Source organism: Rhinolophus ferrumequinum, chromosome 15 (genome assembly GCF_004115265.2).
Source record: "Rhinolophus ferrumequinum isolate MPI-CBG mRhiFer1 chromosome 15, mRhiFer1_v1.p, whole genome shotgun sequence".
Classification (NCBI taxonomy): domain Eukaryota; kingdom Metazoa; phylum Chordata; class Mammalia; order Chiroptera; family Rhinolophidae; genus Rhinolophus; species Rhinolophus ferrumequinum.
Window position 1 is genome coordinate 39,613,726 of NC_046298.1, and position 27,284 is coordinate 39,641,009.

The 27,284-nt window shown below is 53.2% G+C and overlaps 2 protein-coding genes across 6 annotated transcripts in view; both read left to right on the plus strand.

Annotated features, from left to right (window-relative positions):
• HNRNPUL1 (heterogeneous nuclear ribonucleoprotein U like 1) overlaps window positions 1–14,656 on the plus strand; it is a 33,691-nt gene extending 19,035 nt beyond the window's left edge. For 3 of the 4 annotated variants that reach the window (XM_033128691.1, XM_033128692.1, XM_033128693.1), the window contains exons 9-15: window positions 1,203–1,325; window positions 1,429–1,557; window positions 8,877–9,045; window positions 9,715–9,999; window positions 11,155–11,441; window positions 12,556–12,747; window positions 13,325–14,266. In XM_033128691.1, coding sequence (XP_032984582.1) covers window positions 1,203–1,325; window positions 1,429–1,557; window positions 8,877–9,045; window positions 9,715–9,999; window positions 11,155–11,441; window positions 12,556–12,747; window positions 13,325–13,441 — 1,302 coding nt within the window. In that variant the 3' untranslated portion in view covers window positions 13,442–14,266. Of the gene's footprint in view, window positions 1–1,202; window positions 1,326–1,428; window positions 1,558–8,876; window positions 9,046–9,714; window positions 10,000–11,154; window positions 11,442–12,555; window positions 12,748–13,324 lie in introns of all 4 variants that reach the window. The other variant, XM_033128690.1, reaches the window with a different exon arrangement.
• A 1,612-nt stretch (window positions 14,657–16,268) lies between these two features.
• Window positions 16,269–25,156, plus strand: CCDC97 (coiled-coil domain containing 97). 2 transcript variants are annotated; one of them, XM_033128746.1, is made up of 5 exons: window positions 16,269–17,407; window positions 20,230–20,679; window positions 22,238–22,516; window positions 23,025–23,154; window positions 24,987–25,156. In XM_033128746.1, exons 1-5 carry the CDS (start codon window positions 17,362–17,364, stop codon window positions 25,105–25,107), a joined length of 1,026 nt encoding a protein of 341 aa, XP_032984637.1. In that variant the 5' UTR covers window positions 16,269–17,361; the 3' UTR covers window positions 25,108–25,156. The 2 variants fall into 2 exon arrangements, with proteins under 2 accessions (XP_032984637.1, XP_032984639.1); XM_033128748.1 differs by lacking the exon at window positions 16,269–17,407 and adding an exon at window positions 19,337–19,468.
• Window positions 25,157–27,284: the final 2,128 nt, after the last annotated feature.

The window sequence follows — 27,284 nt, forward strand, 5'->3', positions numbered from 1 at the left end:
CGAGGTAGAAGAGCGACACTTGGCAGCCACGTGTGGTAAAAGCAGCAGCACCTTGCTGCATGAGTAACCTTAGAGAAAGGGCCCTCTTGCTCCTGGCTCCTCAGGGCTGGACTGAACTGAAAGCTTCTGTGAGAGTAAGATGAGAGTTGTGGGTGTGGCTTAGGCCAAAGAAGGAAGGGCTAAGGTAAGAGACCTGAGTCTTAGAAAGGTTCCAAAGGAAGTTGCCACACTTCTTCTTCCTGACTGTTCCTTGGATGAGGTCAGAATCTGGAATAAATAGGAGGGTTTCCTCCCAGCAGAAAACGATATGAAGGCACATTTCCTTGTGAGTCCGTTCTTCAAGGAGGTTGTGCAGCTCCACACTCCCGCCTAAGGCTGTGTAAGAACAAAAATGACAAGTGGCCTTAGGGGTGATTTGGCTGTAGAGGCTGTGCTGTGATCTTTGTTCTCAAAGTAATGTTTGGGTTTTTTCCTGGTATACAAGTGATTTTATATTCAAGAAAATTAAAGTTTCCTATAATTCCACCATTCACAAATAAGTTTACTTTTAAAGTTTTAGAGTTTATCCTGTTCTTTTTGCTGTGCTGAGTGCTTGTTTCATGCACACACACACTTATAATTAAGATTTATGGTATAAGCATTTTGATATCTTCCTGTCCTTACCCCTTAACATTATTTTGTGAGCTTTATCCCACCACATGAGTGCCTCTTTTTACACTCATTTTTAATAGTGGCACAAACTAACCATTCCCCTCTTTTTGGGCATTTAGGTTATGCCTAGTGTTCTAAATGTACTGATTAGGTACAATACTTGTCCTTATGCTTACAGCATATCCCCGTCTCAGACTCCAAGAAAGTGGTATCACCTCCCGTGCCCAGTCCGTCGGTCAGTCCCAGCGCACGACCCGCCCTGGGTATTTCCCCATCAGAGCCCATTTAATCCTGCTGAACAAAAATGGAAATGCTCACGATAACAGCACTTGATTTCATGCTCACGCCATGCCAGGCCCTCTGCTGAGGGTCTGACAAGCTGATCTCTGAATCCCAGCAGCAACATTGTGAAGTAGAAGCTGTTGAGTCCATTTTCCAGAGGCGGCCGTGCAGTGCAGAGTCACCTTCATGGTCATTGGGGAGGGTGGTGTCTGGCAGCCGTGCCACCCCCTGCTGCTGCTTCAGTGCCCCTTCCTGTCCCTTTCTGGTAGATTCTGATGATGGTGGGCCTGCCTGCTGCTGGGAAGACCACGTGGGCCATCAAACATGCAGCCTCCAACCCCTCCAAGAAGTACAATATCCTGGGGACAAATGCCATCATGGATAAGATGCGGGTAAGGACGGCCCCGGTCTCTCCTTAGCCACCTCCCACTCCCCGCATCCCGCGTGCTGCCCTACAACCAGAAACACCCACCCTGCGCCACCCCCTGCCCACAGGTGATGGGCCTGCGCCGGCAGCGGAATTACGCTGGCCGCTGGGACGTCCTGATCCAGCAGGCCACCCAGTGCCTCAACCGCCTCATCCAGATCGCCGCCCGCAAGAAACGCAACTACATCCTAGACCAGGTACTTACTGGTGACCCTCCTGCCCCGGAGAGGGAAGGGGGCTATTCGGGGCCTGAGTATTCCCTTCTGATCCTTTTATTTCCCCATAATGCTCTGGAACTGCAGTGCCGGTCAGGGGCTCAGCCATACATGATGGCACAATCCCAGACTCTTAACACAGTGCTCTGAGCCCCATCTTGGGTGGGGTCTGGAGCCATGGTCCAGGCATAACTCAGGCTCTCGGCAGCCCCAAAGAACATCATTAGGTGAGAGCTATTTCGTGAAATGCAAAGAGAGTGGAATTGTGAGTCAGACAGACCTGGGCGTCAGTCCTGGCTCTGGCTCTGCCTGGCTGCATACCTGGGAGCAGCTGCCTTCACCCTTCAGAGTTCATTCTCCTGCTCTGTAGAGTGGAGATCACAATGGTGCCCGTGTGCCTAACACAGGGCCTGGCACGAGTAGCTGGATGATTGTTAATTACTCTACAGGAGAGGTATACCCAGGCTTCTCTCAGCATGTTTTTATGACTGGCAGGTACGTATCTAAGTCACATATTTTGTACCTGTGTTTAAATTAAGAGGAGGGTTTTTCACGTCAGGCGACCTGAGAACCTTTGAAATTAAACACAATTTTGTATCCAGATGTCGATATATCCTTTTTTAAAAAAACTAGACAGTTTTGAGTTAGGGTAGGAAGATCAGCTGTGGCTTTCAACATTCTGAAAAGTACGAATGACCCAAACATGATTAAAGATTCCTGTCTCCGAGTAACGAGTTCCTCATGTTTATCGCCTATGAGACGTCATTCTTGACATTTGTCCTGAAGGTTTTCTCAAGTAGCAGATCCTGTGTTTGGGGATCTGTAAGTAAGCATCCGTTCCCCTCAGCCTTGCATTTGTGCTTTCCTAAAAACCTGTGCAAATATGTAAACTGAGTAGCACCCTTGCCCTGGCAGCTGTACTGGAGTGCCTTCCGTCCGTGTAACCCCGGATACTTGGTTACCAGAAGTTCAGAGGGCTCCTGCTGAGGGTGGAGCTGGTGATGGTGGTTGGCTCACCAGAACTGTGGTTGGAAACTCCAGGGGACCAAGTTGCCTGTGCATGGGAGTGAGCATTTTATATAAAATAATGGAACGGGAGCTGCTGGGTTGCGAACACGTGGAACAGCACGCTCAGAGAGCATGGAAGCTCTGTACCCCTTCCCACATACTGTGCCCTGCGCACCTCTTTCATCTGGCTAGTCCTGAGTTATATCCTTTCATGATAAACTAGTAATCTTGTATTTACAGTTGAAGAAATGACGCCTTGTAGCCAACATTTGAAAAGAGCACATAGTAAGAACTTAGTTCTTAAAGACAAAAAGAAAAAAAGGCTCTTGGCTGGTGATAGTTCTTGGTAGACAAATTAAATGATCTTGCCAAGTAGTTCAGTGTTGAGAGTGGAAATCTGTACTTTACTGATGGAACAGCCATGCTAGGAAAACTAAAAGATGGCCAAGGCTAGGCCATACCCTGGCCCTCTTCTGTGATGGTGGAGATATGGATCTGCTCTGGGTTCTGGTTTTCTACATGGTGGATGTGAAAAAGTTCTTTCATCCAGTGACCAATGCTACAACCATGGGGTTGAGCCCAGAAGACTCATATTTGTCAAGAAGACAGGACATGATCCCATAATACTAAATTTTGATGAAAACAAATAATTGGACTAATGTTTAGAATAAATTTATTTCTGGGGGCGGGTGTGGCCTGTTGAGCACAGGGTAATCCAAGAGCCACCCAGGCTCACTGCCCAGCGTAGCCCCGCCAATAATGCCCACAGCCCGCCTTCCTTCCTTTGAAGACTTTGTTTTTTAATCCTGGCCTCGCTTTGCCCCATTGTCTTGTGAGGGCATTTGGAATTGTAGTCCACCTTGGCCCCAGTGGGGCTCAGTGTCCTGCAAGGGGGAGCAGTGATGATGTTTTCACACGCTGAGGACTCCTTTTCTGGATGCCCCAGCAAGTATCCCCTGCCTGTCATTTTTTTGTCGGTTTGCTGACAGATCAGCTCTGAAACCCAATTCAAATTTGTGGCCCAATGGAGAAGGATTAGTCCTAGAGGGAAGTCATCTTAACATCACATTCCAAAGTGGGCCCTCTCTGGATGTCCGGCCCCAGCACCTTAGCAGACACAGCACAGCTGAGCTCTGTGAGGATGTGCAGTTGGCCTTCTCAGCATGGGCTGCTTTGTTCAGGGATGGGGCCCAGGGCTGTACTGGTGCACCTGAAAGTTGGTGGGGGATGGGTGGGGGGTGTCCTCTGGTTAAGCACAGATTAGAGGATTGACTTAGTGCCTGAAGTTACAGGTTACTCAGGCCTGGGAAGAGGTCTAAAACTAGTGGCTTAACCTGTTTGGGCTTAAATGGGGTGTGTGTGTACACACACACACAAGATTCAGAGCAGGCCCTTTATTTGCCACTCCACCAGCTTTGACAGTGATGCATAGCTGTCTCCTGAGCTAGATGGAACTCCCAGAGTGGAGACCAGTACTCCAGGCAAAGTCCTTGCAGTCCCAGTTCTAAGCCCAGAGCAGTCTTTTCCCTTCCCTGGTTCTTCCCGAATGTCTGACCTCCTGCATTTGGCTCTCCTGGGTCTCCCGTTATGTAGGTTGGCCTCAGAAATGTCCATTCTTGAGAGGGAAGCAGAGCATGCCTACAGAAACCAGGACCCCAGCCCCTACCCCAAGATGTGTCTCATTGGGCACAAGCTCTTGGGTTTTTGTGGGCTTTGACCTGCATTTTGTGGTGACCTGAGTATCCTCTTCAGATCATATGGCTGTTACATCTCTGGAATGTCCAAGGAGAAACAGAAAGGAGATCGACTACAGGGGAAGCTGAGGCCTCATAGAGCAAAGGAACCTATGCAAAGTTATGCTGTCGATTTACTGGTAGAATATGTCTGCTGACTTCCCAGATGGCCACGGCCCAAAATGTTTGGGGCCGTGGTAGGAAGTTGGGAATGCTTTCTGGAGGTGGGATACCTGGGCCAGGACATGGAGGATGATAAAAAGAGGAGGTTTTGTCTTGAGGGCAGTAGGAAGCCATGGTCAAGTTTTCATTAGGGTGGGATATAGTTAAATTTGCCTGGCTAGTAAAAGGCTGAAGAGAAAGGAGAAAAGGGAAGTAGGCCACATTGCCACAAGTGGCTCTTTGGGGTTCTCTGTTACCGGTTGGAAAGCCTCTGGATCGAGTTGCCGCCCGGCCTGTCCCTCACCTACCAAGGAACCTCAAGACTGGGTGCAGAGCAGGAGCTGGCCCTCGGAGGCAGTAGACTTGCCCTCCTGAGGCTTCTGCGAAAGGCCTCTGCAGGGCCATGTGAGGGCCCCAAACCACCCCAGAATTGAGGGCTACAGGCTGGGAGCTCCCTTGGGGCTCTAGCAGCCTAGAGCCAGTGATCAGATGCAGGGCTGGATGTGACATCACCAACCTCTTCTCAACCATCAGAATGTGAGGCCTACTTCACAGCCCTTTTGACAGGTGCCACACTTTTGCCTGAAACAAACCCAGGGCTAGAGTAAGGCCCAACCACCTGTTGTTGGCAGTCATTGGTGAAGGGGATGTTTCTTTCCTTCACCCTCGCCATCCCCAGGGCCTCAGCCAGGTCCATTGTGACACTCCAGCCAATTCTCTCCCTACACGTGTGGTTCCTTCCACTGGGTTTACCTCACTGTGAGTCCGGAGCAAACTCTCATCACCAGCTTTAAGTTTGCTCCTCTGGGATCCAGCCAGGTTTCTTACTGCCAGCCTGACCCTGCTAAGCTGTGGCTGGGGGGACAAGTGAGAGTGGACATGCGACAGTGGGACTCGCACAGAACTTGGACTGTGAGCAGCCTGCTGTGTTCCTCTCTCCCCCGGGCTGTCACACACCAAAACTACTCACACAGCTTCCCTGAGAAACCCAACTCCTGTCTTTTGGCCTACATTGCTGGGTTTTGGGGGAAGCCAGGAGGCCAGGGAACACCGACAAGCCTCAGACCTTCTCAGTCAGCATCTTCAAGCAGGGTGGGCCTGGGAGAAGCAGGAGTTAGGCAGAGGGATCCACACAGCTGGCAAAGCTGATCTAGCTGTTGTGCTGGTCTCTTAGCAGCAGCCCCCAGTGACCACAGCAGTGCTGGGCCAGCCCTGGTTCTCTGACCTCACTGTGTTTGCTGTGGCAACAGCCACTGGCAGCTAATTCACTTTCCTTCAGGAAGGACAAGTATTTACATTTCTGCTGGTGTGGTTTAGACGCTCCTCTTCCCTTCCCCAAGGAGTAAGGGGTGGGAGGTGCAGTCTTGAAAATGGTCGCCTAGAGGGTTCTCCACACCTCAGTTCCAAAGTGTCTGAGGAGGCCTCCCTCAGAGTCTAGCCACTTCCCAGGACAGGGGCCAGCTCTTTATGAGTTCAGTCTGCTCTGCTCCTTCCTTCCCAGCCTAGTATGAAGCTGCAGGGACTAGCCCTCTTGGTAGTATTGCTTCTCTTCTCTGTCCCCTTTTCAGAACGTTGACGGGGCAGGTTTGCCCCCATAGAAACCTTCCAGGAGGTGTTGATCCATGTGGTTGGGGTTCAGAGGAGTCAAATTTTCTTATGGGCAAACCATGGAATAGGTTGTCCACAAGGTGGTCTGGGCCCACATTCTCCCTGGTACCCACCCACTCTGGCTTTTGTGCCAGGAGAAAACCTCATTATTTTGCTGGAGGAAGCCAAATTCTAGTTTCCTATGACCAGATGCCACCTTCTGCTTTGCTTTTAGGAAGAGTCCAGGAAGAACAGTGGAGAGAGGGACTTGACCTTAACCCCTGTAACCTGATTTGCTTTTTAACCGTTTGTGGCCCAAGGCCTCCTTAGGCCTGTCAGTGCTCAAAGCCCAGATCACAGCACGCGTGTGCCCATCACACGCACCTCTCCCTCCTCCATGAAGATTGGGACACTTACCCTGGGGAACAGTGAAGGCCATCTCTTTGCCTTGTGTGTATGTCAGGGCCACAGGGTCTGGTTGGTTTAGCGAACAACTGCACCCACAGACCAATCTCCCAACAGGTGTGCACTAGGTCCCTGGCCGCAGGCTGACCCACAACCCAGCTCGATTCTTTGTGTCTTGGGAGAGGACGTCTTGTGCCTCGTCTTTTCCTCAAACTTAACCTTTCTTGGTCCTCTCCTAGGACAGAGTCAGTCCTGTTGGCTATATTTTCAGATCCACCCTATGTGTGTTGACTTCTTTCCCTGCTCCCACCCTGCCACGTGCCTGACATTTTCACACCTGCAAATCCTCACCAGAGCCAGGGGAGAGACGATGTGATCCCTGTCTTTCAGGTGAAGAAATTTGAGGCTCAGACTAATTAGGTGACTTGTCTACAGCCTCACAAATAGTAGAGGGCACAGCTGGGATTTCAGCCCCGAGCTTCTTCACCAAAACTTGTGTTCTTTCCACCCTGTCTCACTGTCCCTGCCTTTCCGATGGGAAGTCACTATAGCTTGACCTTCCCTTGGTCTGGGTTGCTTCAAGTCAACATTACAAGAAGAATATCCACAGCACCCCACCAGTGATGGCCGTATTGGCAGTGGCTCCCCTTTGTTGAGTGTTGGCTGAGAGCCAGGCACCGGGCTAACTAAGAGCTTTCACTCACGTAAACTCCTTCAGTCTTAATAATGACCATGTGACATTCCTACTGTTTTCCCAATCCAGGGCTGCGACTCCGTAAATACGCAGTAAGTTCACTTTACAGGCAAGGAGGCTGAGGCTCTGAGTGGAAGTAGTTCACCCAGGGCCACACGGGTGTGATGTGGCCAAGTCAAGTTAGAACCGGGGTGTGCCAGGCCATCCCCGACTGCCTGCCTTGGTCAAGGTGGCTCCCGCCCTGCAGGCTACTGGGTAGGCCCCACTAAAGGAGTGCTCACACCACGTCAGTGCTTTGCGATGCTCTTCCTGCTCAGTCCTCACCAGCCCAAGAGGGAGTTTTTCTGTCCCTGTTTTATAGGTGAAACAAGTGTAGGGACTGGCTGGAGTGAGTTTGTGGTCACACCGGGACTTGACCGTGGCCTTTTTTGTTTCTGCCAGATGCGTCTTCAAGTACAACTTTTTTTGTCCATTTGTTCATGCCCCTTTATAGACTCTTTTTTCCTCTCTGCAGCTTCTCTCTTGAGTCCCTGTCAGGCCACTGAAAGCTGTTTAAATGCAGGTATTCCTCATCACTCCAGTTCTGTTGAGTATCTCAGTTTAGATATGACAGATACCCATATAGAGGCCTGGGTACCACCTCCAGAGATGGGGATGCAGGAAGTCTCAGGTGGGGTTGGGCTGCTCTCATTTTCATTAGTGTCCAGGTGATTCCGAGGCACAGGCTGAGTCTGTGGAGCTCTGAGGTCCTACAGATCTGAGCCCCAGTCCCAAAAGGCCTGGCATATACGAGGTATTCAGTAAATGGAAGCTGCTGTTACTACTGCTCTCAGGCAGATATGTCCCAGGGCACGGCTCTGGGCCAGCACCGGCCCAGGACGCACCTGCCCCATCACCCAGAGGAAGGGAGGAAAACAGTAGCAGCAAAACTGCACTTACGAAAGCATGGACTATTCTCCCTAGTTAGAAGCTTATAGGTAAGGCTTAATGTTTCAGAGAAGGACTGAGGGAATAAAAGAACCACAGTGTTGGTGAAAATTACACTACTGTCAAAAGGGGCTGCTTAATTGTGGCATACATTCTATAAATAATGTATAGCCATTAGAAGAGAACAGTGGCACAGAAAAATAATGTTAGAGAAATGTTAAGAGAAAAAAGACTTCAGAAGAGTTTGTATAATATTCCATTCTTGTTAAAAATCACAGTGATATTTCTAGAAATACATAAATTCAGTACACGTTATCTCTGGAAAGTAGGACTGGCGTAGGCAGACGACATTCTTCCTCTAAACTTTAGACCTTATACTCTGAATTTTTACCGTACCAGTATGTCACAGCATATCTCGGCGGTATTGTGGATTCAGTTTCAGCCCACTGCAGTAAAGTGAGTCGTGAACTTTTTGCTGGTGGAGGGTCTTGCCTTCAGTGATACCCGTGAAGTACAATAAAGCACAGCGCCAAGAAGAGGATTAAAATGCAAAGCCGAGCCATTCGGAATCCCTTGTCCTGTGCCTGTCAGCAGTCACTTTCCCAAGTCAGTTCATTTTCTGAGGGTGGACTCGAGAATCTTAAAAGTGAAGAAGAGCGGTCTCCTGGGTTTCTCTGCTTAGAACTGGTGCCCTTTTCTCAGTCCCTGGCCTACATAATGTCCCGCAGAGGAGAAAACCATCCTGTAATGTACCATCTCTTGCCTCTTCTGTTACCTACTCCTAGACAAACGTTTATGGGTCAGCGCAGAGACGAAAAATGAGACCATTTGAAGGCTTCCAGCGCAAAGCTATTGTCATTTGTCCCACTGACGAGGACCTAAAAGACCGAACAATAAAGCGAACCGACGAGGAAGGGAAAGACGTCCCAGATCACGCGGTCTTGGAAATGAAAGGTAGGACATGAGCAATTCCCAGAGGAACATCTCAATGGGGTCCTTAAAAACACAAAAAAGAGCTCCTTAAACAGTTTTTCCCTCCCTGGCTCTTTGATTTTTTTTTTTTTTTAAATCGTGTTCTTTATTTGCTTCTGCTTTGTCCCTTCCCTGTCTGGTGCAGTTGTGAATGGAAAAGTTGCCCATATCTTTCTTGTGGCAAGGTTTTCAAACTAGATAGGGCTGGGGCAGGATGAGAGAGAGGATGTGGAAGTAAATGCTAGAGACCTGCCTGGCCACCTGCCTCTGGCACCCACTGGGTAGGCTGACTGCGCAAGCCTCAGTTTGCTCCTCTGTAAAAATCAGGGGATTCCACCTGCCTGGCCTGCTCGCTGGGGTGAGGCTGAAGGGAACATTTATAAACACTGGTTTGGTGGGGCTGCAACACCTCTTCAGGAAAGGGAGAAGAGGTCTGTGTTAGCCACTGGCTACTGGTTTGGTGGGGCTGCAACACCTCTATTGTCAGAGAAGCCAAGGTTGGGATCCTGTCTCACCTCTGGCACTTGCTACTCCAGTCCCCTCTGCCTTCTCCCATCTGGCAGGCCAGTGTCTAGGAGGTGGAGGGGACCAGACCTCAGAAGGCACTGACTCCCTCTCCTTGTTCCCTCTGCGGCCCTCTCTCCCTCCTAGCCAACTTCACGTTGCCAGACGCTGGGGACTTCCTGGACGAGGTGCTGTTCATTGAGCTGCAGAGGGAGGAAGCAGACAAGCTGGTGAGGCAGTACAACGAGGAAGGCCGCAAGGCTGGGCCACCCCCTGAAAAGCGCTTTGACAACCGAGGCAGCGGTGGCTTCCGGGGCCGTGGGGGTGGTGGCAGTTTCCAACGCTACGACAACCGAGGCCCCCCCGGGGGCAACCGAGGAGGCTTCCAGAACCGAGGGGGAGGCAGCGGTGGAGGAGGCAGCTACCGAGGAGGTGAGTCGTCTCGCACAGTTCTCCTCACTTGTGGTTCCCTGGTCAGCTGTGGGCTTTGACTGCTCGTTCAGTCAGCAGGGCAGCAGAGAAAGGTTCCCTAGCAGCAGCCCTGGGCTGAGCTCTGGGAGAGAACTACGCTGAGTGAGGCTCTGGGGTCTCAGGGAAACCATCTCAACTGCCCTGCTCCCACTGGCGCTGCTGTTGGAGCCCTTGTCCATTTGTATGTCACATAGCTGTCATTTTTGTGAATCTTCTCCCCATCTGACCGTAAGCTCCTTGAGAAGAGGGGCCAGACCAAGTTTACTGCTAGTTCTGGGTTCCAGCTCAGGACCTGGTACAAGGCAAATGTTAGGACTGTTTCGATTTTTGGTTTTAAAACCAATGCAGAAAGGGGCTTAGTGCGGTTAATTTACCCAGCCTTCGCCCAGCTAAATCTAGAGCTAGGATCAAGTGACCCAAAGCCCAAGTTCTTAGTCACCAAGTTCTGCTGTCGTGCAGGAAAGTGTATGATGTGATTTAACAAGCATACCCCACTGTGTTTTAGTCTTGTGCTGGGCAATTCCTGTAATGACAATCCAGAAGGATTCTGGGCTTATTGGGAAAGCCCAGGAGTACTGTGAACTTGGGGGACACCTGAGCCGTCCTGTGGGGGAGGGGAGCTTAGGAAAGTCCTCCTAAGATGCTGATGTCTAAGCCAAGGTCCAGAGGCCAGTAGGAGTTGGAAGGGGGAAGAGTTCTAGGCCCAAGAAACAACTGCATAAGGGCTCAGGAAAGGCACCACCCCCAACCCCTGTTTGACCAAGCCTGAGGGGACCATCCCCAGTGCTGGGCATCCCCTCTTCTAGAACATCTCTTCTGATTTGTGCAGCGGCTATCGAGATGCTGCGGACATGGTAGAAAGCAAGAACGCCCCAGTGCCAGGCCCGTAGTCCAGTGGGCAAGACAAACTTGTCAGCAGATGGTGATGATCGAGTGTTAGGCATGGGGGAGTGCGCACAGCCGTCTGGGAAGCTCACAGGAAGTGCTTTGTTGACATGATTGAGCTCCTGCTCTGTGCCTGGTCCCGCTGGGGCCACAGCAGTCACCAAGACCACCCAGCTCCTGAGGGTCCCAAGTTGAGAATGATGGGCCTCTTGTCTGGTTTCTCCAATGTAGGTTTCAACCGCAGCGGAGGTGGTGGCTATAACCCGAACCGCTGGGGTAACAACAGCCGGGATAACAACTCCAACAACAGAGGCAGCTACAGCCGCGCTCCCCAGCAGCAGCCACCCCCACAGCAGCCGCCACCGCCACAGCCACCACCGCAGCAACCGCCGCCACCGCCCAGCTACAGCCCTGTTCGGAACCCACCGGGGGCCGGCAGCTACAGCAAGAACAGCAACATCCCTGGCTCTGGCGCCAGCACCAGCACCCCCGCCGTCAGCAGCTACAGCCCTCCTCAGGTGAGGGGGTGGGGCCCGGGCACACCAACACCTGCTTCAGCCGCAGGTCTCCACTCCTACCTCCAGCCCTGCCCCTTTCTCCTGGGCAGTGTTTTTGGCAGGGAGGGACCCTAACCATCCCCAGGTCCCTGCCAGACCCTTAGGGGGCAGTCTGTAAGCGTTGGTCCCTCCAGCAAGTACATTTCTCTTGGCTGTGTCACTGGCTCACTGAATGCCCAAGGAAGCACTTGACTGAAGTTACCACTTGCCCAGGCCAGAACGGTCTGACCCCCTTGTCTGGGAACAGCTGCCAGGAGACTGATGAATGGTTTCCAATCCTGGTCTAACCAGAAAATTTCCTAGAACAGGAGTTGGGCAGGCACAAATTCAAGTCCCAGCCCTGTAACGTCCTGGTTTTGTGACCTTGGACAGAGCCTCACCTCTCTGGACCTCGTTTTCCTCACAAGGACTAGAATTGTTACTAGAACTCACATCCAAGCTTTGTTGTGAGGGTTGGGGGAAGGCATTATAGCTTCATGCGTAAGGCTCTGGAACTAGGCAGACCTGGGGTCAAGTCCCAGCTCTGCCACTTTAGCTGTGTAACTTGAGCCCAGTGATTTCACCTGCCTGAGCCTCATCTTCCTGATCTGTAAAATGAGGCTAATGGAACCTACCTCACAGAGCTGGTGGGGGGATTAGATGAGTTAATAATACAGCCTGGACATGGGAAGCACTTAGGGAATTGCCACTACTGTTTTTCTCAGCAGTTCTTCCTGTAACAATTACCACCATTTACTGTGTGCCCAATAGTTTGTGGACATAAAGGCAATTGAAGGGGTAGTTTTGTTGTAATTCTCATTTTACAGAAGAAGAAACAAAAACCAACCAACCTGGGATTTCAAGAAGTGCTATGTGCCTTGCTCCCCCAGGATCTCAGAGCTGGGATTAGAGTTTAGAACACAGCCTTATATCCTAGCCTGTCCTGCCATGTCACAGAGCTGACCCACCTCCCTCCTCAGCCCCCAGACAGCCTCCACCAGGGAAGTTCTTTTGTGGACCCACTGCTTACGAAGGCCCTCCATCCCAGCTGAGCTGGCTATTTCACAGAGCCCTGGTTTTTCTCCCCACTTTCCAGCCGAGTTACAGCCAGCCACCCTACAACCAGGGAGGTTACAGCCAGGGCTATACAGCCCCACCACCTCCACCTCCACCTCCACCTGCCTACAACTATGGGAGCTACGGCGGCTACACCCCAGCACCCTACACCCCACCACCGCCCCCTACCGCACAGACCTACCCTCAGCCGAGCTATAACCAGTATCAGCAGGTAAGTGCCAGGAGGGGTGTGAGGGCTGGGGGCGATGGAATGGAGAGACTTCCAGGGGTCCCACGTGGAGGTGTATCCCCAGAATTGAGTTCCTGCTTATCCCTGAGAAGACAGGCAGCCTGCTGGCCCTGGCTGGCATTCATTTGTTAGAGCCATTCCATTTGGTGAACACTTCTGCACTGGCTGCTCAACAGCCAGTGTTCTAGCCCCTCTCCCCAGTGCAGCAAGGAAAGGCTGTAGCAGTGGCCTCTAGATCCTGCTTCAGCACCATGGCCAGTGACTGTTCTGATAGCTTGGCGCTAGGTGGCCCTATCTGTGATAAGTATTTTGAACGTGGTATCTAGCTATACCTGAAAGGACATTAAGTTAGCAAGCCAGGAGACCTGGGCTGCATTCCCTAACTGCCCACCCATGTGGCATTAGGTCAGTCATTTGTCAAACCTAGGTGCTTTGATTCCTCTGTCAGGGGACCCATGTCGGCACTTATCACTGTACCCATCTCTACCCTGGGCGTGAGGAGAGGAGCCAAATGAGGGTTTAGATGAAGGTCAACTTGGTGCTTTTGGTTTCTCCCCAGTATGCCCAGCAGTGGAACCAGTACTATCAGAACCAGGGCCAGTGGCCGCCATACTACGGGAACTATGACTACGGGAGCTACACCGGGAACACGCAGGGGGGCACGAGCACTCAGTAGCCAGTGTGCCCCGGAGGCCCCTGCCGCTTCCTCCACCAGCGTCCACCCTGACCCCTCATCTGCCCCCACCGGGTCCCGTGGTGCTGGGGAATGGGCCATCCCAGGGCTGCCTCCCCTCTGAGGGGCTTCTTCCCCCACACAGGGCTGGGCGTTTTTCTCTGGATTCAAACAGGCAACAATAAACTTTTATTTTCTGTTTCTCCCCCCACCTCCCTCCCCCTCCCTCCCCCTCCTTTCCCCGCCTTCTTTTCCTTCTCCTCCTCCTCCTCTTCCCTTCCTCCTTTTTGACTAAAGACCCCTCCTTTCCCTTGGTCACACAGTGAGGCTGAGGGCAGGACCCCTTCCTATCCACTCATCCCAACCCTGCTCCAGCCCCTTGGCTTCCCGGACCCTCGGCTTCCCAGACCCTCATGCAGTTGGTTGTAAATTCTTCCAGAAGCTGTTTTACTGTCTACTTTTCAGGATTTAAAAAAAAAAAAAATCAAAAACTTTTTTAAAAAAAGTTTAAAAAGCAACATGTGGAGGGAGGAAGCAGTGACAGATTTTTTTTTTTGTAATTATGCTTTTTTTTAATTTTTAGAATTTGTCCGTTTTTACTGTGGGTCAGCTGTTGATATTTCATCGGGATAACCATTTCCTTGCTGAATTCAGGCAACCACGGAAGAGCCACACCCTCAAAACAAAACAAAAAACCACAGAATCATCTTTAACCTAACTTTTTATACGATGTCTCAGTTTCTCATAACTTTGCACACAAGCTTCTGTGTTGAGTTGTAACTGCTTTTTGTATTTGGAGAGAGTGTGACTATTGAACTTGAAACCTTTTATTCCGGGCGTCTTGGTAGTTTCTGGTGGGATTAAGTGGGCAAGAGGGGAAAAGGGGAGGTGGGGGGCTTCTTCCTTTCAGAACTCCCACTACCTCCTCTCCAGAGGTCTCCCAGGTGCCACACTTAAAGGTTTATCCTACAGTGATCCTCTGATTATTTTTAACTTCCCCTTGACCCATATGTTTTAACAGGATTTTAACAAACTGCACTTATTAAGAAATGTGTTTGCCCTGTTCTATTTTGTTTTCTTTCAATAAATGGCATGGCACCTCCTAGCAGGAAGGAAGTGGGGTTAAAACCCTGAAGTGTTACTGCAGTGGCCTTTAATTGGGGTGGGGCCTTTCCAAGGGGACATTATTTACTCATTCATTAAACACTTTTTGAGGGATTTGTGTGCCTGGCCCTGTTTTTGGTGCTGGGGATGCCCCCGTTAAACCTGGGGCCCTCAGTTTAAAACCCACTAGTTCATTTGTAAAGTGGTTCTCTGGTCCCTGGCCTTTCCAGTCCCAAATCTCTACAGGAATAGAGGATTTGTGAGTAGACAGCATGGAACCAGGTCCCTATGTGGAGGGTGACAGGGTTGATGGGATGGAAACCAGGGCTGGCCTGTTGGGGCTTATCACCGGGTATGGCTTCTACCTCCGGCTTGGCCTGTGAGCTGGACTTCGGACGGTTCCTGCCTGCACTGGGTCTAGTCGAGTGGAGATTCCAGGAACCTCTATCTAGCCAGTATGTTAGGTGCTTGCTCTGTTCCTCAGTCTGGACAGTACTGGGGACATGGCATTGCCAAGGCAGCCCTGGACCCTGCCCTGACAGGCCTCTGAGTCCAAAGGTAACACAGACCTGTCATCAAATGGGGACAGCACCAAGTGGTCAGCTGTGAGAGCCTGGGGGGGGGGGGGCGTATGGTGAAGTGAGGGCTTCCTAGAGAAGGGAACATTTTTTAAAATAGCCCAGGGTAAAGGACTTTATGATTGCATCCCCACAGCCTGTTCTCTTCCTTCCCTTGGAGGGACAATACTGGGGCACAGGAGTAACCAGTTCAGTCCCACCCCTGCCCTCACAGGAAGTATCTTGGAACCTTGTGAAGGGGACACAGGCTACACAAAGGAGGAAGATCTACTCATTTTGAGCTCAGGGGTGGGACATCTAAACGTGAGAGGGAGCCAAGTTTGGCTAGTTGGGCTAAAAGGGACCCTAGAGTCCCCACTCCCTCTTCAAGGAGAGTAGGCAGGGAAGGCCTCCAGTCTGGGTAGTCCCCTTCCGGACAGTTCCGTGTGTTGGGTAACAGCGCCCTCTGCTGGCCACCTGGTGATACGTTTAAGTATAGTCCCCACCTTTCCTGAGTAGCAAATGGGCCACTTTCCTCCAGATCCCTTATCCTGTGAATACAAACTGCTCTTGGCCACGCTAGATTACTGCATCAGCCTCCTCACAGATCTCCCTTATCTCCAGTCCCTTATCCTGATACCACCTGCCATATCCCCACAGGCTACTTCACACGCCTATGGGGGCAGCCAATGCCAGGTCCCAGATGATTTAACTAGCTAGCTTCATCTTTTGCTGCTCTTTTTTTTTTTTTTTAAAGATTATATTGGGCAAGGGGAACAGGACTTTATTGGGGAACAGTGTGTACTTCCAGGACTTTTTTCCAAGTCAGGTTGTCCCTTCAATCTTAGTTGTGGAGGGTGCCATTCAACTTCAAGTTGTCCTTTCAGTCTTAGTTGCGGAGGGCACAGCTCAGCTCCAGGTCCAGTTGCCAGTTGCTAGTTGTAGGGGGCACAGCCCACCATCCCTTGCGGGAGTTGAACTGGCAACCATGTGGTTGAGGATGTGCTCCAACCAACTGGGCCATCTGGGAGCTCAGCGGCAGCTCAGCTCAAGGTGCTGTGTTCAGTCTTAGTTGCAGGGGGCACAGCCCACCATCCCTTGCGGGACTCAAAAGAGTCAAACCGGCAACCTTGTGGTTGAGAGCCCACTGGCCCATGTGGGAATCAAACCGGGAGCCTTCAGAGTTAGGAGCACGGAGCTCCAACCGCCTGCGCCACCTGGCCAGCCCCTGCTGCTCCTCCTTTGAACTTAAGATCAGTTGTTTGTTCTGGGGGAGTCATTAAGTCCCTTGTAGACTCTATAAACGCCATGAACCAAATCCACATATACATGGAGTTTGCACAAAATTTATGAGGTTCTCAAATCCTCTACAGCCCAATTATGACCTTTAAGTTAAAATTCTTTCTATTCCTTGACCATACACTGAGTCCTTGCAGTAACCAGAACTATCCATGCCTGCCCTCCCCTCTGGGTCTTCGCCTCACACCTCCCTGTGCCCGCGACCCTTATCCTAATTCATCCTTAAGGATGAATTGGGCATCCCCTCCTCCCAAAAGAAGCCTTCTCTGACCCTCCGGGCTGTAGTGGCAGTTCCTTTAGCCCCCTCGGTCCATCAGAGCTCTGGGCACTCGGGGTGGTCACTGATGACGTCATGTCTACTCCTGGTAACACCCTAGTCCCTACCCATCACCTTGGGGCAAAGCAGGGCCACGGTTTTCTCCCTCCACATCTGCAGATTCTCCAGGTCCTCACCACCCATCTCATGAGCCAGGGACTGGGTGTGATGACAGAAGCAAGAGGCAAGGCTAAGCAAATATTCTTTGAAGGGGTGAAGAAATAAGGGGATAGACGGGGGTCTACACTAGAGCACAAACCCTTTAAGTCCCTGGAGGGTGCCTCATTCAACCATCCATCCTAAAATCAATCATGCTGGACTCTGGAGTCACAGCAGTGAACAAGTTGAACAATGGTTCAGATCCCTCCTGATATTCCCAACTCGCAGCAGTTCAGATGGGCGGGGGACGGAAGGGCCTCTCTGACCCTGGCCCCCTTTTCCTTCCTGGCTCCGGAGGGCGGGGCCCGAGGAGGCACGCATGCGCATGGGGAGGTCCGCCTTCGGCCCGGAACTTCGGTTCTGGGCGCGGTGGAGCACCGGGCGGAGCATCGAGAATGTGCTCAGCCGGAAGTGGCTGCTAAGAAGCCGGTGGCCGGGTTTAGTGTGCGGGTCCTGCCGCGCCAGTTAACAAGTGGTAGGAAATCTGGATGGAGGCCGTGGCGACCGCGGCGGCTGTGAGGGAGCCCAATGAAGGTGAGGTCCTGGCCACGCGGAGGTGGCGGGAGGGTGGGACTGCGGTGTCACTGGGAAATGATTCCCCAGGAGCGCGGAGGAGAACTCTTTAAAGGAGGACACCTGTGCTCGGCCTTGCCTGTCCCCATCACCACTTTGTCCAGGTTAACCTCCTTCACCCCCTCCCTTCCCCCTAAATTAACCTCTTCCAAGTTCCAGGCCAGCCTTTTCCGTGTCCCAGGCTAACCCAGTTCCTTACCAGGCCAGCCTGAGAAGGTTAACATAAACCTCGCCCCTACCCTGGGCTAACTCTCCCATTGTCCCAGCCAACTCCGCTTCTCAAGTTACCTACCTCCTTTTTGTCAAACTGACTCTCCCCTTCGCCCAAAATTCACAGTCCCATCTGCTTCCTCAGGGTCCTTAATCCATTTCTGTGCTCCCCCGTTTCTTTCCTTTGCATTTTCAATCTCTATTCATACTGATGCCTTCCCATCAGTATCTTAAATGCTTTTGTTTTGCTCATCCTAAAATTCCCTCCCACTGCTTCAGAGTAATCTCATGTAGGGTGAGGTGTGTGGTTGGGAGAACTGGTCATTGTTGAAGCTGGATGGATATATTGGGGAGGGGGGATTGTACTCTCTACTTTTGTGCATGTTTGAAGTTTTCCATAATAAAAATATTTTAACCTAAAAAAAAATGTATTCCTTGATCCCGTGCTGCCTTCCAGAAACCGTCTGTTTTCTCCAAAGAGTCATTCATACATGTCTCCATTTTCTCACCTCCCACCCATTGTAGTCTGACTTTTACCTTCAGAAACTGCTCTGATTAGGGTCTCCTAGAAATGACCTCCCGGTGTAGTTAAACTGAGTCACCCATTGAATGGTATGGAGCCCTCCGTCCTTGAAGGTTTTCCCTTGGTTTCGGTAACACCCCTTTCTGATTTCCTTAGTCTCAGGCTCCTCCTGCTTATCCTCTCTGTTCATTTCCGAGGGCTGCTGTAGCAAATTACCACAAACTGGGTGGCTTAAAACAACAGAAATTTATTCTCTCACGTTCTTGAGGCCAGAAGGCTGAAACCTAGGTGTCAGCAGGACTGTGGAGGACTCTCCTCAGAGGCTCTAGGGAAAAACCCAGTCCTTGCCTCTTCCACCTCCGGAGGCTCCTGGCATTCCCCGGATCGTGGCCACATCACTCCGATCTCTGCTTGTCATCTCTTCTGTGTGTGTCAAATCTTGGGCTCTCTTTTATAGGACAGTGTGATGGTATTTAGGACCCACCCGGATAATGCAAGATAATCTCCCTGTCTCAAGATCCTGAACTTAATCACATTTACAAAGACTCTTTTGTTGTTGTTGGCTATATAAGATGAGACTCGTAGGTTCCAGGACATAAGGCGTGGCTATCTTTTAAGGGGCCTTTTTTTACCCTTTCACAGGCATATCTTCTCCCCTTCCAGTTAGGGCTCTTTCCTAGCCCCTCTTCTCTTCTCATCCCTCTTCTCTGCACACACACACCCCTGCCCTCCCTATAACCTCTCATGTCCTTCAACTCTAGTTGTTGTCTTGGCTCTGATGACCCCCACAACTCTGTCCCCAGCCTTGCACTTCTTTCCTGAGAAGTCTCTAGTCCCATGTACCAGTGGTCTCTTAGGTGCCTCCCTTGGGTGTCCCCTGGGCACATACCTTCCATGCTCCGAACTGACCTCAGCATCTTCCCCCAAACCTGCTCCTCATCCATGTCTCTGCCTCAGTTTGACCAGTCCCCTGGTCAGAGCCCAGGATCTTAATTGGCTGCCCTGTCCTCCTCACCTCCCAGCCCTTCAGCCCTGTGGCCTGTCTACATGGCCTCCTGAGCGTCTTTCTAACCACCACCTCTTTTATCCCCTCCACAGCGACTGCCCATCTCAGTCTTCTCTTGCCAGCGATGAAACCGCCCCCCTGAAAGCCATGCACCTGTAACCATCACCCCCTTGCTCTTCCCCATCCCAGCCAAGCTACCTAAAGGAGTTGTCTGTACTTTCTGTCTTGTTTGCTGCAGCTTGGCTCTAGTTCCCACCACTTTTGAGAGGCACCTCTCACCAAGGTTTGTCTAGCGCTCAGCTTTCCTGTTTGCAGCGCCTGCATTTTCTTTGATCTTGCCTGCCGACCCCATCAGCTGGGTGCTCCCTGAGAGGAGGAGCTGGATTGGATTCCTCGTGTGGTTTCTCAGCAATGTCAGGCTCAGGTTTAGAGTTGTTGAAGAGTGGTTGGATGAATTGTAAATGAGGAGCAGAGAATGAAGGAGTGAGTAGTGAACAAGTGAGTGAATGTAATCATGATTTAGTGAACAAATGAAAAGGTAGGAAATTGAGGGAATCAATAAATGAGGTGGTAAAGACCCAAGTACACTCTTGCCTCAGGACCTTTGTATTGGCTGCTCTCTCCGCCTGGAACTCTTTCCCCAGAAATCTCATGGCTCAGTCCCTCATCACATCAGGTCTCTACCGAAATGTCACTTTTTTGGCAAGGCCTTCTCTGTCTTAAAATTGCAGACCCTCCCCCCATCCCCTCTTCCTTCCCTCTTTACTTTTCTGCATAGCTCTTGGAACTACCTAACACACTGTATGCTTCCTAACACACCCTATTTTCAGTAATTATGGTTTTAATTGTCTGTGTCCCCACTAAAATGTCAGCTTCTTGCTGACTGTGTTATCTCTAGGGCCGTGCGTAGTGCCCAGAATATAGTAGGTGCGCGATAAATGGGAAGCGAGTGAGGAATTGAGCATCCGGCCCCTCCACCCACTCCCTCTTCCCCACTCCCATCGCTGGATTAACAAATCTGCCTTCTCCCCACTCTCTGCGCAGAGCCCCGTCCTGGGCACTGGGGAGAGCTGAACTGGACGCCGGTCCCAACCAGACCCCTGGGCAAGGTGGAAGCAGCAGAGAGAGTGCCACAGGCCCTGGACAACGACCCCCCTGGGGCCAAGGAGACCGAGGCCGTGAGCGCTATGCTGCGGGCTGTGGCTGCCAGTCGCCTGCCGGTGTGCAGCCAGCAGCAGGGTGAGCCCGACCTGACCGAGCAGGAGAAGGTGGCCATCCTGGGCCTGCTGTACCATGAGAAGCCGCTGGTGTTCCTGGAGCGCTTTCGCACCAGCCTCCGTGAGGAGCACCTGGCCTGCTTTGGCCACTTGCGTGGTGACCACCGTGCAGACTTCTACTGTGCTGAGGTGGCCCGGCAGGGCGCTGCCCGGCCCCGCACCCTGCGCACACGCCTGCGTAACCGGCGCTACGCTGCCCTGCGTGAGCTCATCCAAGGTGCGGAGCGATGGGCTGGGGGGAGGGGTGGTGGGAATCAAGGATTCAAGAGCAGAAACACAGAGATCCTGGAAGATAAGTGCTGAGACAGAAGTGTGAAGTGACAGGGCAAGATGGGTAGAGAATGGGAAAGGCAACGGGAAGGTCAGAAATTAGGGAGATGATAGAAATGCCATTGCAGATCGATGGGCTGAGGACATGGTACCCAGCACTGTGATAACTGGTTATCCCTTGGGAAAACTAGATCCCTCTTTCACAGCAGACACAGGCATTGCCCGAAACCTAGGGCACGGTGTTGACCCTGGGGACGCAGAGGCCCTCTTGAACAAGACACATGGGAAAAGCATGAAGGAAAACATCAATACTTTCTTGAGTGTGGCGTAATGACAAGTGTCTTAATGACCAAAGACTCTTAGAACTAAAGTTAAAAGATGAGAGCAAACGAAGCAGAGAGTGAGTTAAGTTTCTGGTTAGGGAGAAGGCACAGGCTTAGAGAGAGGGAAACGGAAAGAATGGGACACAATGACAGGAGCAAAATGAAGGCAGGAGGGAGGGTGAATGAGGGGGGTTGGGTGACAAACTGAGAAAGCAGGAGAGACAGAGAGATGGGAGCAGAGGGTGAAACAGAGTTGGGGGTAAGAGAGAAGGCAAGATGGAGGGCAGGACGGACTGTCACAGGCTGGGGCTCCAGAGGCCAGGCTTCCGGGCACATTCCAGCCCATGCTCTGAAGGTGGTGCTAGCACTAACCGGTGGGAGGGGCCGGGGCCAGTTTAACTGTCATCTGAGAGACAGAGCCTGTCCGGAAGGAACAGGCAGCCAGAAGAGATGCAAAGGACCCAGATTTGGGGGTTTGGGGAGCCAGGCTCACCCGAGGGGTGGCTGTAGGGAAGAACACTAGGGGGAGGTGAGATCTGGGGTCTGGAAGACCACTGGAAATGCCATATCTGGGCAGAGGCCCTGCCTTACGTGATCCCGAGCACACACATGCCAGCTCCACGCAGATGTACACGCACTTGCCAGCAGTGCAGGGCTCTCTCGGTGTGTGCACCAACAGCACCGACAGCGGACTGGGGCTCAGCAGACAGGCGTACACAGCCCACAGACTGCGCAGTACACCTGCCTGCAACATGCTGCAACTCCAGACACGCAGGTGCCCGTGGCCGTGTGCTGACACATGGGAGAGTGTGTCCCTGTGTGGCCGAGCACACACGCCAGTACACAGGAGCTTGTGAACCCTGCCCAGGCCCAGTTGTGCCTCACGGCCAGGATGTACACGGGCCTGACTGTGCACGCTTAGACACATGAGCATCCAGGCCTGGTCACACACACATGCTCAGATGCATGTGTGAGTACTGGTGGCCCCATGACCTCAGGCATCTGTGCATCGTTTCCTGCAGGTTTGAATGTGTCTGCACGCACGCACACGTGCATTCGTGTCTTCCTATGAGCATGATCTCACACACGGACACGTGTGTTCAGACACACTCACCCTACACGCAGCCCTTGGCCTCCCGCACAGGCCCCTGACCCCACGCCCACCCTGTCTCCTCTGTGCAGGGGGCGAGTACTTCAGCGACGAGCAGATGCGATTCCGGGCCCCGCTGCTGTACGAGCAGTACATCGGGCAGTACCTGACACAGGAGGAGCTCAGTGCCCGCACTCCAGCCCACCAGCCAGCCAAACCCGGCTCCCCCGGCACTCCCGCCTGCTCGCTCTCCGACCTGCTGCTCCAGTCCTACCAGGAGCGGGAGCTGCAGCAGCGGCTGCTCCAGCAGCAGGAGGAGGAGGAGGCCTGTCTGGAGGAGGAGGAGGAAGAGGAAGACAGTGATAAGGAAGGTGAGGGCCGGCAGCAGGAGGCCTCAGTGTCTCCACACCCCAGCCCTGGGCCTGCGTGTGTCCCATTGCGTGGCACCAGGCTGGGCCCCACCTGCAAGAGCAGACACTGAGTCCATCCCCCGCCTGGCCCCAGTGCCGTGTGCCCTAGCCCGTCCCAGCCTCTCCAGCAGCCGCGTCCACAGCCCTCAGAGGCACCAAGCAGTCCTCGCCTCCTGGCCTTTGCTCATGCCGGTCCCTCTGCCTTTGCTCATGCCGGTTGCTCAATGCCTTCTCTTCACCACCCTTCAGATGTCCGGTCCTGGCTCCATTCTGCAGCCCCCAGAGCACAGTATTGTCACGTGTTTGGTGTCACGTGTCCTCCAGGAGGACAGGGACGGGGCCATCTTGGTCATTGCTATGTTCCCAGTGCCATCCAGCACAAAGGAAGCAGCTGTCTGTGGACTGTGTTCAGCGCCTGCCTGAGGGTACCTCTCACCCCCCCACCCACTGTGGGTGTCACCCCTTACAGATCAGAGCCCTGGCAAAGACTCGGAGACCTGGGTTCCCGACTCTGAAGAGAGGCTGATCCTGCGGGAAGAGTTCACCAGCCGGATGCACCAACGCTTCCTGGATGGCAAGGACGGGGATTTTGACTACAGGTGCTCCCATGCCCTCCCTCCTCCTCCACCAGCCCAGCACCCCCAGCCCTTAGCTGCATGCCAAGTACCTCCAGGGAGGGCCGCCCTTCATAGTGCTAGAAGGCCCCGGAACAGTTCCAGGTCATGGGCCTTGGGGTTTCAGATCAACCCAAAATCAGTGTGCGACCTTGGATTAGCTTTGTCCATTTCAGAGCCTCAGTCCCCTCATCTGCAAGGAGGAAATGAACAGGGCTGACAGCTTAATATTGTTAAAACATTGAAACATTTCTACTCGGGCAAGTGGGGGTGGCCTGGCCTCCCAAGTATCCCCCAGGATCCAGACCTCCTCATGCTACAGGAAGTAATCCCTGGGCAGGGCTAATGCATGGCTGGGAGGGGCTTGCGGGTGCCCCTGCAGTGCTGGTGGCTAATTTCTCCAGCATAACCCCAGGGACGACACACATGGGCACCTGCTTTGAAAAAGATTTTGCCATTAGGGAGAAAGACACAGGAGAGTAAAGTATCAAAGTCAAAGATAAATGGTTTTGTCAACTGAGGCAGTCTTGCCTTGTGGTCCTGAACACCAGTGTGGCAGCAGAGGGCCCGGGTTTCAAACCCAGCCCTGATGCCACGTGAACAAGCAGATGCTTGGAGCACATCAGCAGAACGGGGGTCGTGACTGCCACTGCCCCGTGACAACATGGCTGGCCCGATCTGGAATCCTCTGGCATTGGAGCCAAGCCTGGCTGATCCACTTCCAGCTGGGGCGAGCCCCTCAGCCTGAGCGCCCACAGAGCAGTGAGCAGGGTGCCTGGGCCATCGGGAAGCCCTCAAGGGCACCACTGCCATCGACAGCCCACGAGGAAATCGGGCCTGGCTTGTGGAATGGGGAATGGTGCGGACTGCAGTCCCTTCTCCAGAGGGCGCTGCTGGGCCGCAGGGCCGAAGGGTCCTTCATCTGTGTCCAAACTGTGGGAATGAAGCAGGGAGCAAAACCCAGGAGGGGGTTCCCTGCCCTGAAGGGGGTCCCTCCCACTGTGGTGAGGAAGACAGGGGAGCGTCTGCCATCTAGTGGCGGTGGACCAGGAAGAAAAATGAAGCCCTGGAAGGGGGAGCAGAGCGGGGCAGCCAGGAGAGACTCCCAGCAGGTGACATTTGAGCAGAGACCTGCAGGAAGTGAGGGGTAAGCAACATAAATACCTGGGGAGGAGCGTTGCTGGCAGGAGGGCTAAGCAGTAGGAGGTCTCATCAGAGGGGCAGGCAGCCTGCAAAGGGCCTCCTGCACAGAAGTGAGCATGACGGGCCAGGGCAGGGTGGGGAGTGGAGCTGGCTCCTGTTTAGGATCCCTTGTCGCCTTAGAGCAGGGTTTCTGGGCCTCGGCACTGGGTCTCGGGTGGGTAGTTCCTGTGTGGCCGTGGTCCTGCGGCAGCGGGATGCTGAGTAGTGTCCCTGGCCTCCACCCACTGGGTGCCGTAGCCGCCCTCCAGTTTTGACAACCAGATGTCTCCAGTTATCACCAAATGTCCCCTGGGGGCAGTCTGCCGGGTTGAGACCACTGCCTTGGGAACGTGGGCCTGCATGTTACATCGCATCTTCCAGCTTTTCCAGAGAAAACAAGCTTTTATGTAAAATCTCATTTGGAAAATGTTGCCTTTTGTCTGAAGCTCTGAAGAGACCCAACAACCCCTTCCCAGGGTTAGCTGGGACTTACAGCTGCCAGCATAGGGCCCATAGGGCCTTTGGCCTCAGGGGGCCCCAGCCATGTCCCAGCTCTTCCAAAGGGTGAAGAGCAGGGAGGAGGGGCCTGGAGCCCCCCGGCTGAGCCCACCCCTGACAGCCCCCTCCCCCTGCAGCACCGTGGACGACAATCCTGATTTCGACAACCTGGACATTGTGGCCCGGGATGAGGAGGAGAGGTACTTCGACGAAGAGGAGCCTGAGGACGCACCTAGCCCAGAGCTGGACGGGGACTGATGGCCCTGCCCCCCGCCCTGCCCCGACCCAAACAAAGCAGCTGATCACATGCTGGCTCAGTGACTTTTTGCAGGGATCCCAGTGTAGCCACCCACACAACCAGCCTCACGGGGTCCTGTGCCATCTTGGACTGTCCTTCCCGACCCTGCCTCCCTCTCTTTCTTGCTATCCCTCTGGGCTCCTCTCTCTTTTTTCCCCTGCCTTTCTGTCTTCTGTCTGTTTCTCTCTCCACCTCACTTTTTCCTCTGTGCCTGTTTCTCCCCTTCTGTCGTGCCTTGGCCTCTGTCCCCATGACAGGGCCCAAGGTGAATGTCTTCCCCTTAGCCAAGGCCAGTGGGGCCCTTCGTAGCTAGAGCCAGCCAGGTTGACACCAGTGCCCAATTCAGGGTCCGTTTTGAGCTGTCAGTGCTAACCCCTGGGCCCCAGAGCAGCTCTGTCTCCCCTCCTGGTGCCTGCCTCTGTCATCCTCCACCTGTCTGTTCTTCGTTTCTAGTTCTTGCTTCTGTTATGTTCCCTTCTCTCCTTCAGCCTTATGGGCCTGTGGTTCTTCCTGCTGGTTTTTTCCGTCTCTCGGCCTCTCTCTGTCTGTCTCTCAGCCTTTATTTCTGAGTTTCAATGTCATCTGACTGCTGAGTAGTGCGGCCTCACTGCAGGGAGTGGGGAGACCCCAGGGGTGGCTGCAGCTGTCACCTCTCCCTCAGGACCCAGGCCTGGGAGGGGTGGGAAGGGGCAGCACTGGGGATCACGGGCCTGCCATCTTATGTGTTGGGGAGGCGTGCAAGGAGTGGGGACTCCCCTTCCAGCTCCACAGCCCCCTTCTGCCCAGCCACAATTTTCCTTTCCTTCACTTCCTCCACCTCCTTCTCCCTCTCCTGTTTACACTCCCCAAATACGCACAGGCTGTTATCATGGGTCCTGAGTCATCCCACACACACAGCCGGCCCTTAGTCTCTGCCCCCAGCCAGCCACAGGGCCCGCCCCAGAGCCCCCTGCCGCCCCAGGCTAATGGGAGCCAGATGGCCGCCTGGTGACTCAGCCACCGGCCTGTGGGAACCCAGGCGTCCCGCCTTCCCATGCCCCCACACCCAGCTTGTGCTCCCCCAGTAGACACATGGAGAAGGGCCGGCTGCTGGGGAAAGGTACGGCCAGGGGTCAGGGGACCTCTCAGTGCTCTGCGCCAGAGTGGTGGCTTGTTTCCATGGCCAAGTCTGAAGGCCCCTCCAAGCCACCTCCTTGGGCATGTGGCCCAGAGTGACGGTAGACCCCAAGGCCTGGGGCCTTGGCTCTTGACCCCAGGCCTCAGCTCTGCCCTCTGGGTCAACCAGAATTAGAGCCAGACACAGAAAGTGAGAACTGGACAGGGGCCAAGGGATGTCCAGGCTATTAAATGAGGCTATTAAAAAAGGAAAGTTCCGGTTTCTGAGAAGTTTTATCCTGTGCCAGGCCCGATGGAGATGCCTGACACTGTGCTGAATCCTCCAAACGTCCCTGTGAACTTGGGACTCAGGTCTATTTCATAGTCGGGTCAAGGGACACCAACTCCGGGCCGCATGGTCATCAGAGGTGGAGATGCACGTCTAGAACCTCAAGTCCTAGAGACCACTCTGCCTCAGGCCCCCAGAGCAGGCAGACGCACAGATGTGGGAAGATGGGAGAAGTTAGCTGTTGAGGGTGACAGCAGCTAACGCTTTGGCTGCCCTCCCCATGTGCCAGGCACCATCCTCCACGCAGGCATGACTAAACCACCTTGATGGAGAAGTCAGTACTTGAATCACTGAACCATCACTGAGTGGAGCCTGTGTGCAGCGTGGAATCGGTACTGCTAATCTGCCCTCCAGAGGAGCCCAAGACAATCCAGCCAGCGACGCTCAGAGCTTCCTGTGCCTGTGGCCTCAGCTTGGGAGCGCTCATGCATCATACAGGAATCAGCCCTTATATTTTTCGCCAATCATTTCAGCATCAAATTTACACTTTGCCGTACATAAGTTTGTTATATAATTTTTAAAAATGAGAGGCAACAGCAGTTGAGTCAGAATTAGGGTTAGTCAGATGGTGGAGACGGGAGCGTCTGTAGCTGAGGGAGGTGGGACCGGTCAGAGAGACACCCCCTGGGTCACGGCCTCTGAGCTGCTGAGACCTGGAGTTGCCCGAGTGTCCTGCTCCACGCTCCCAGGTCG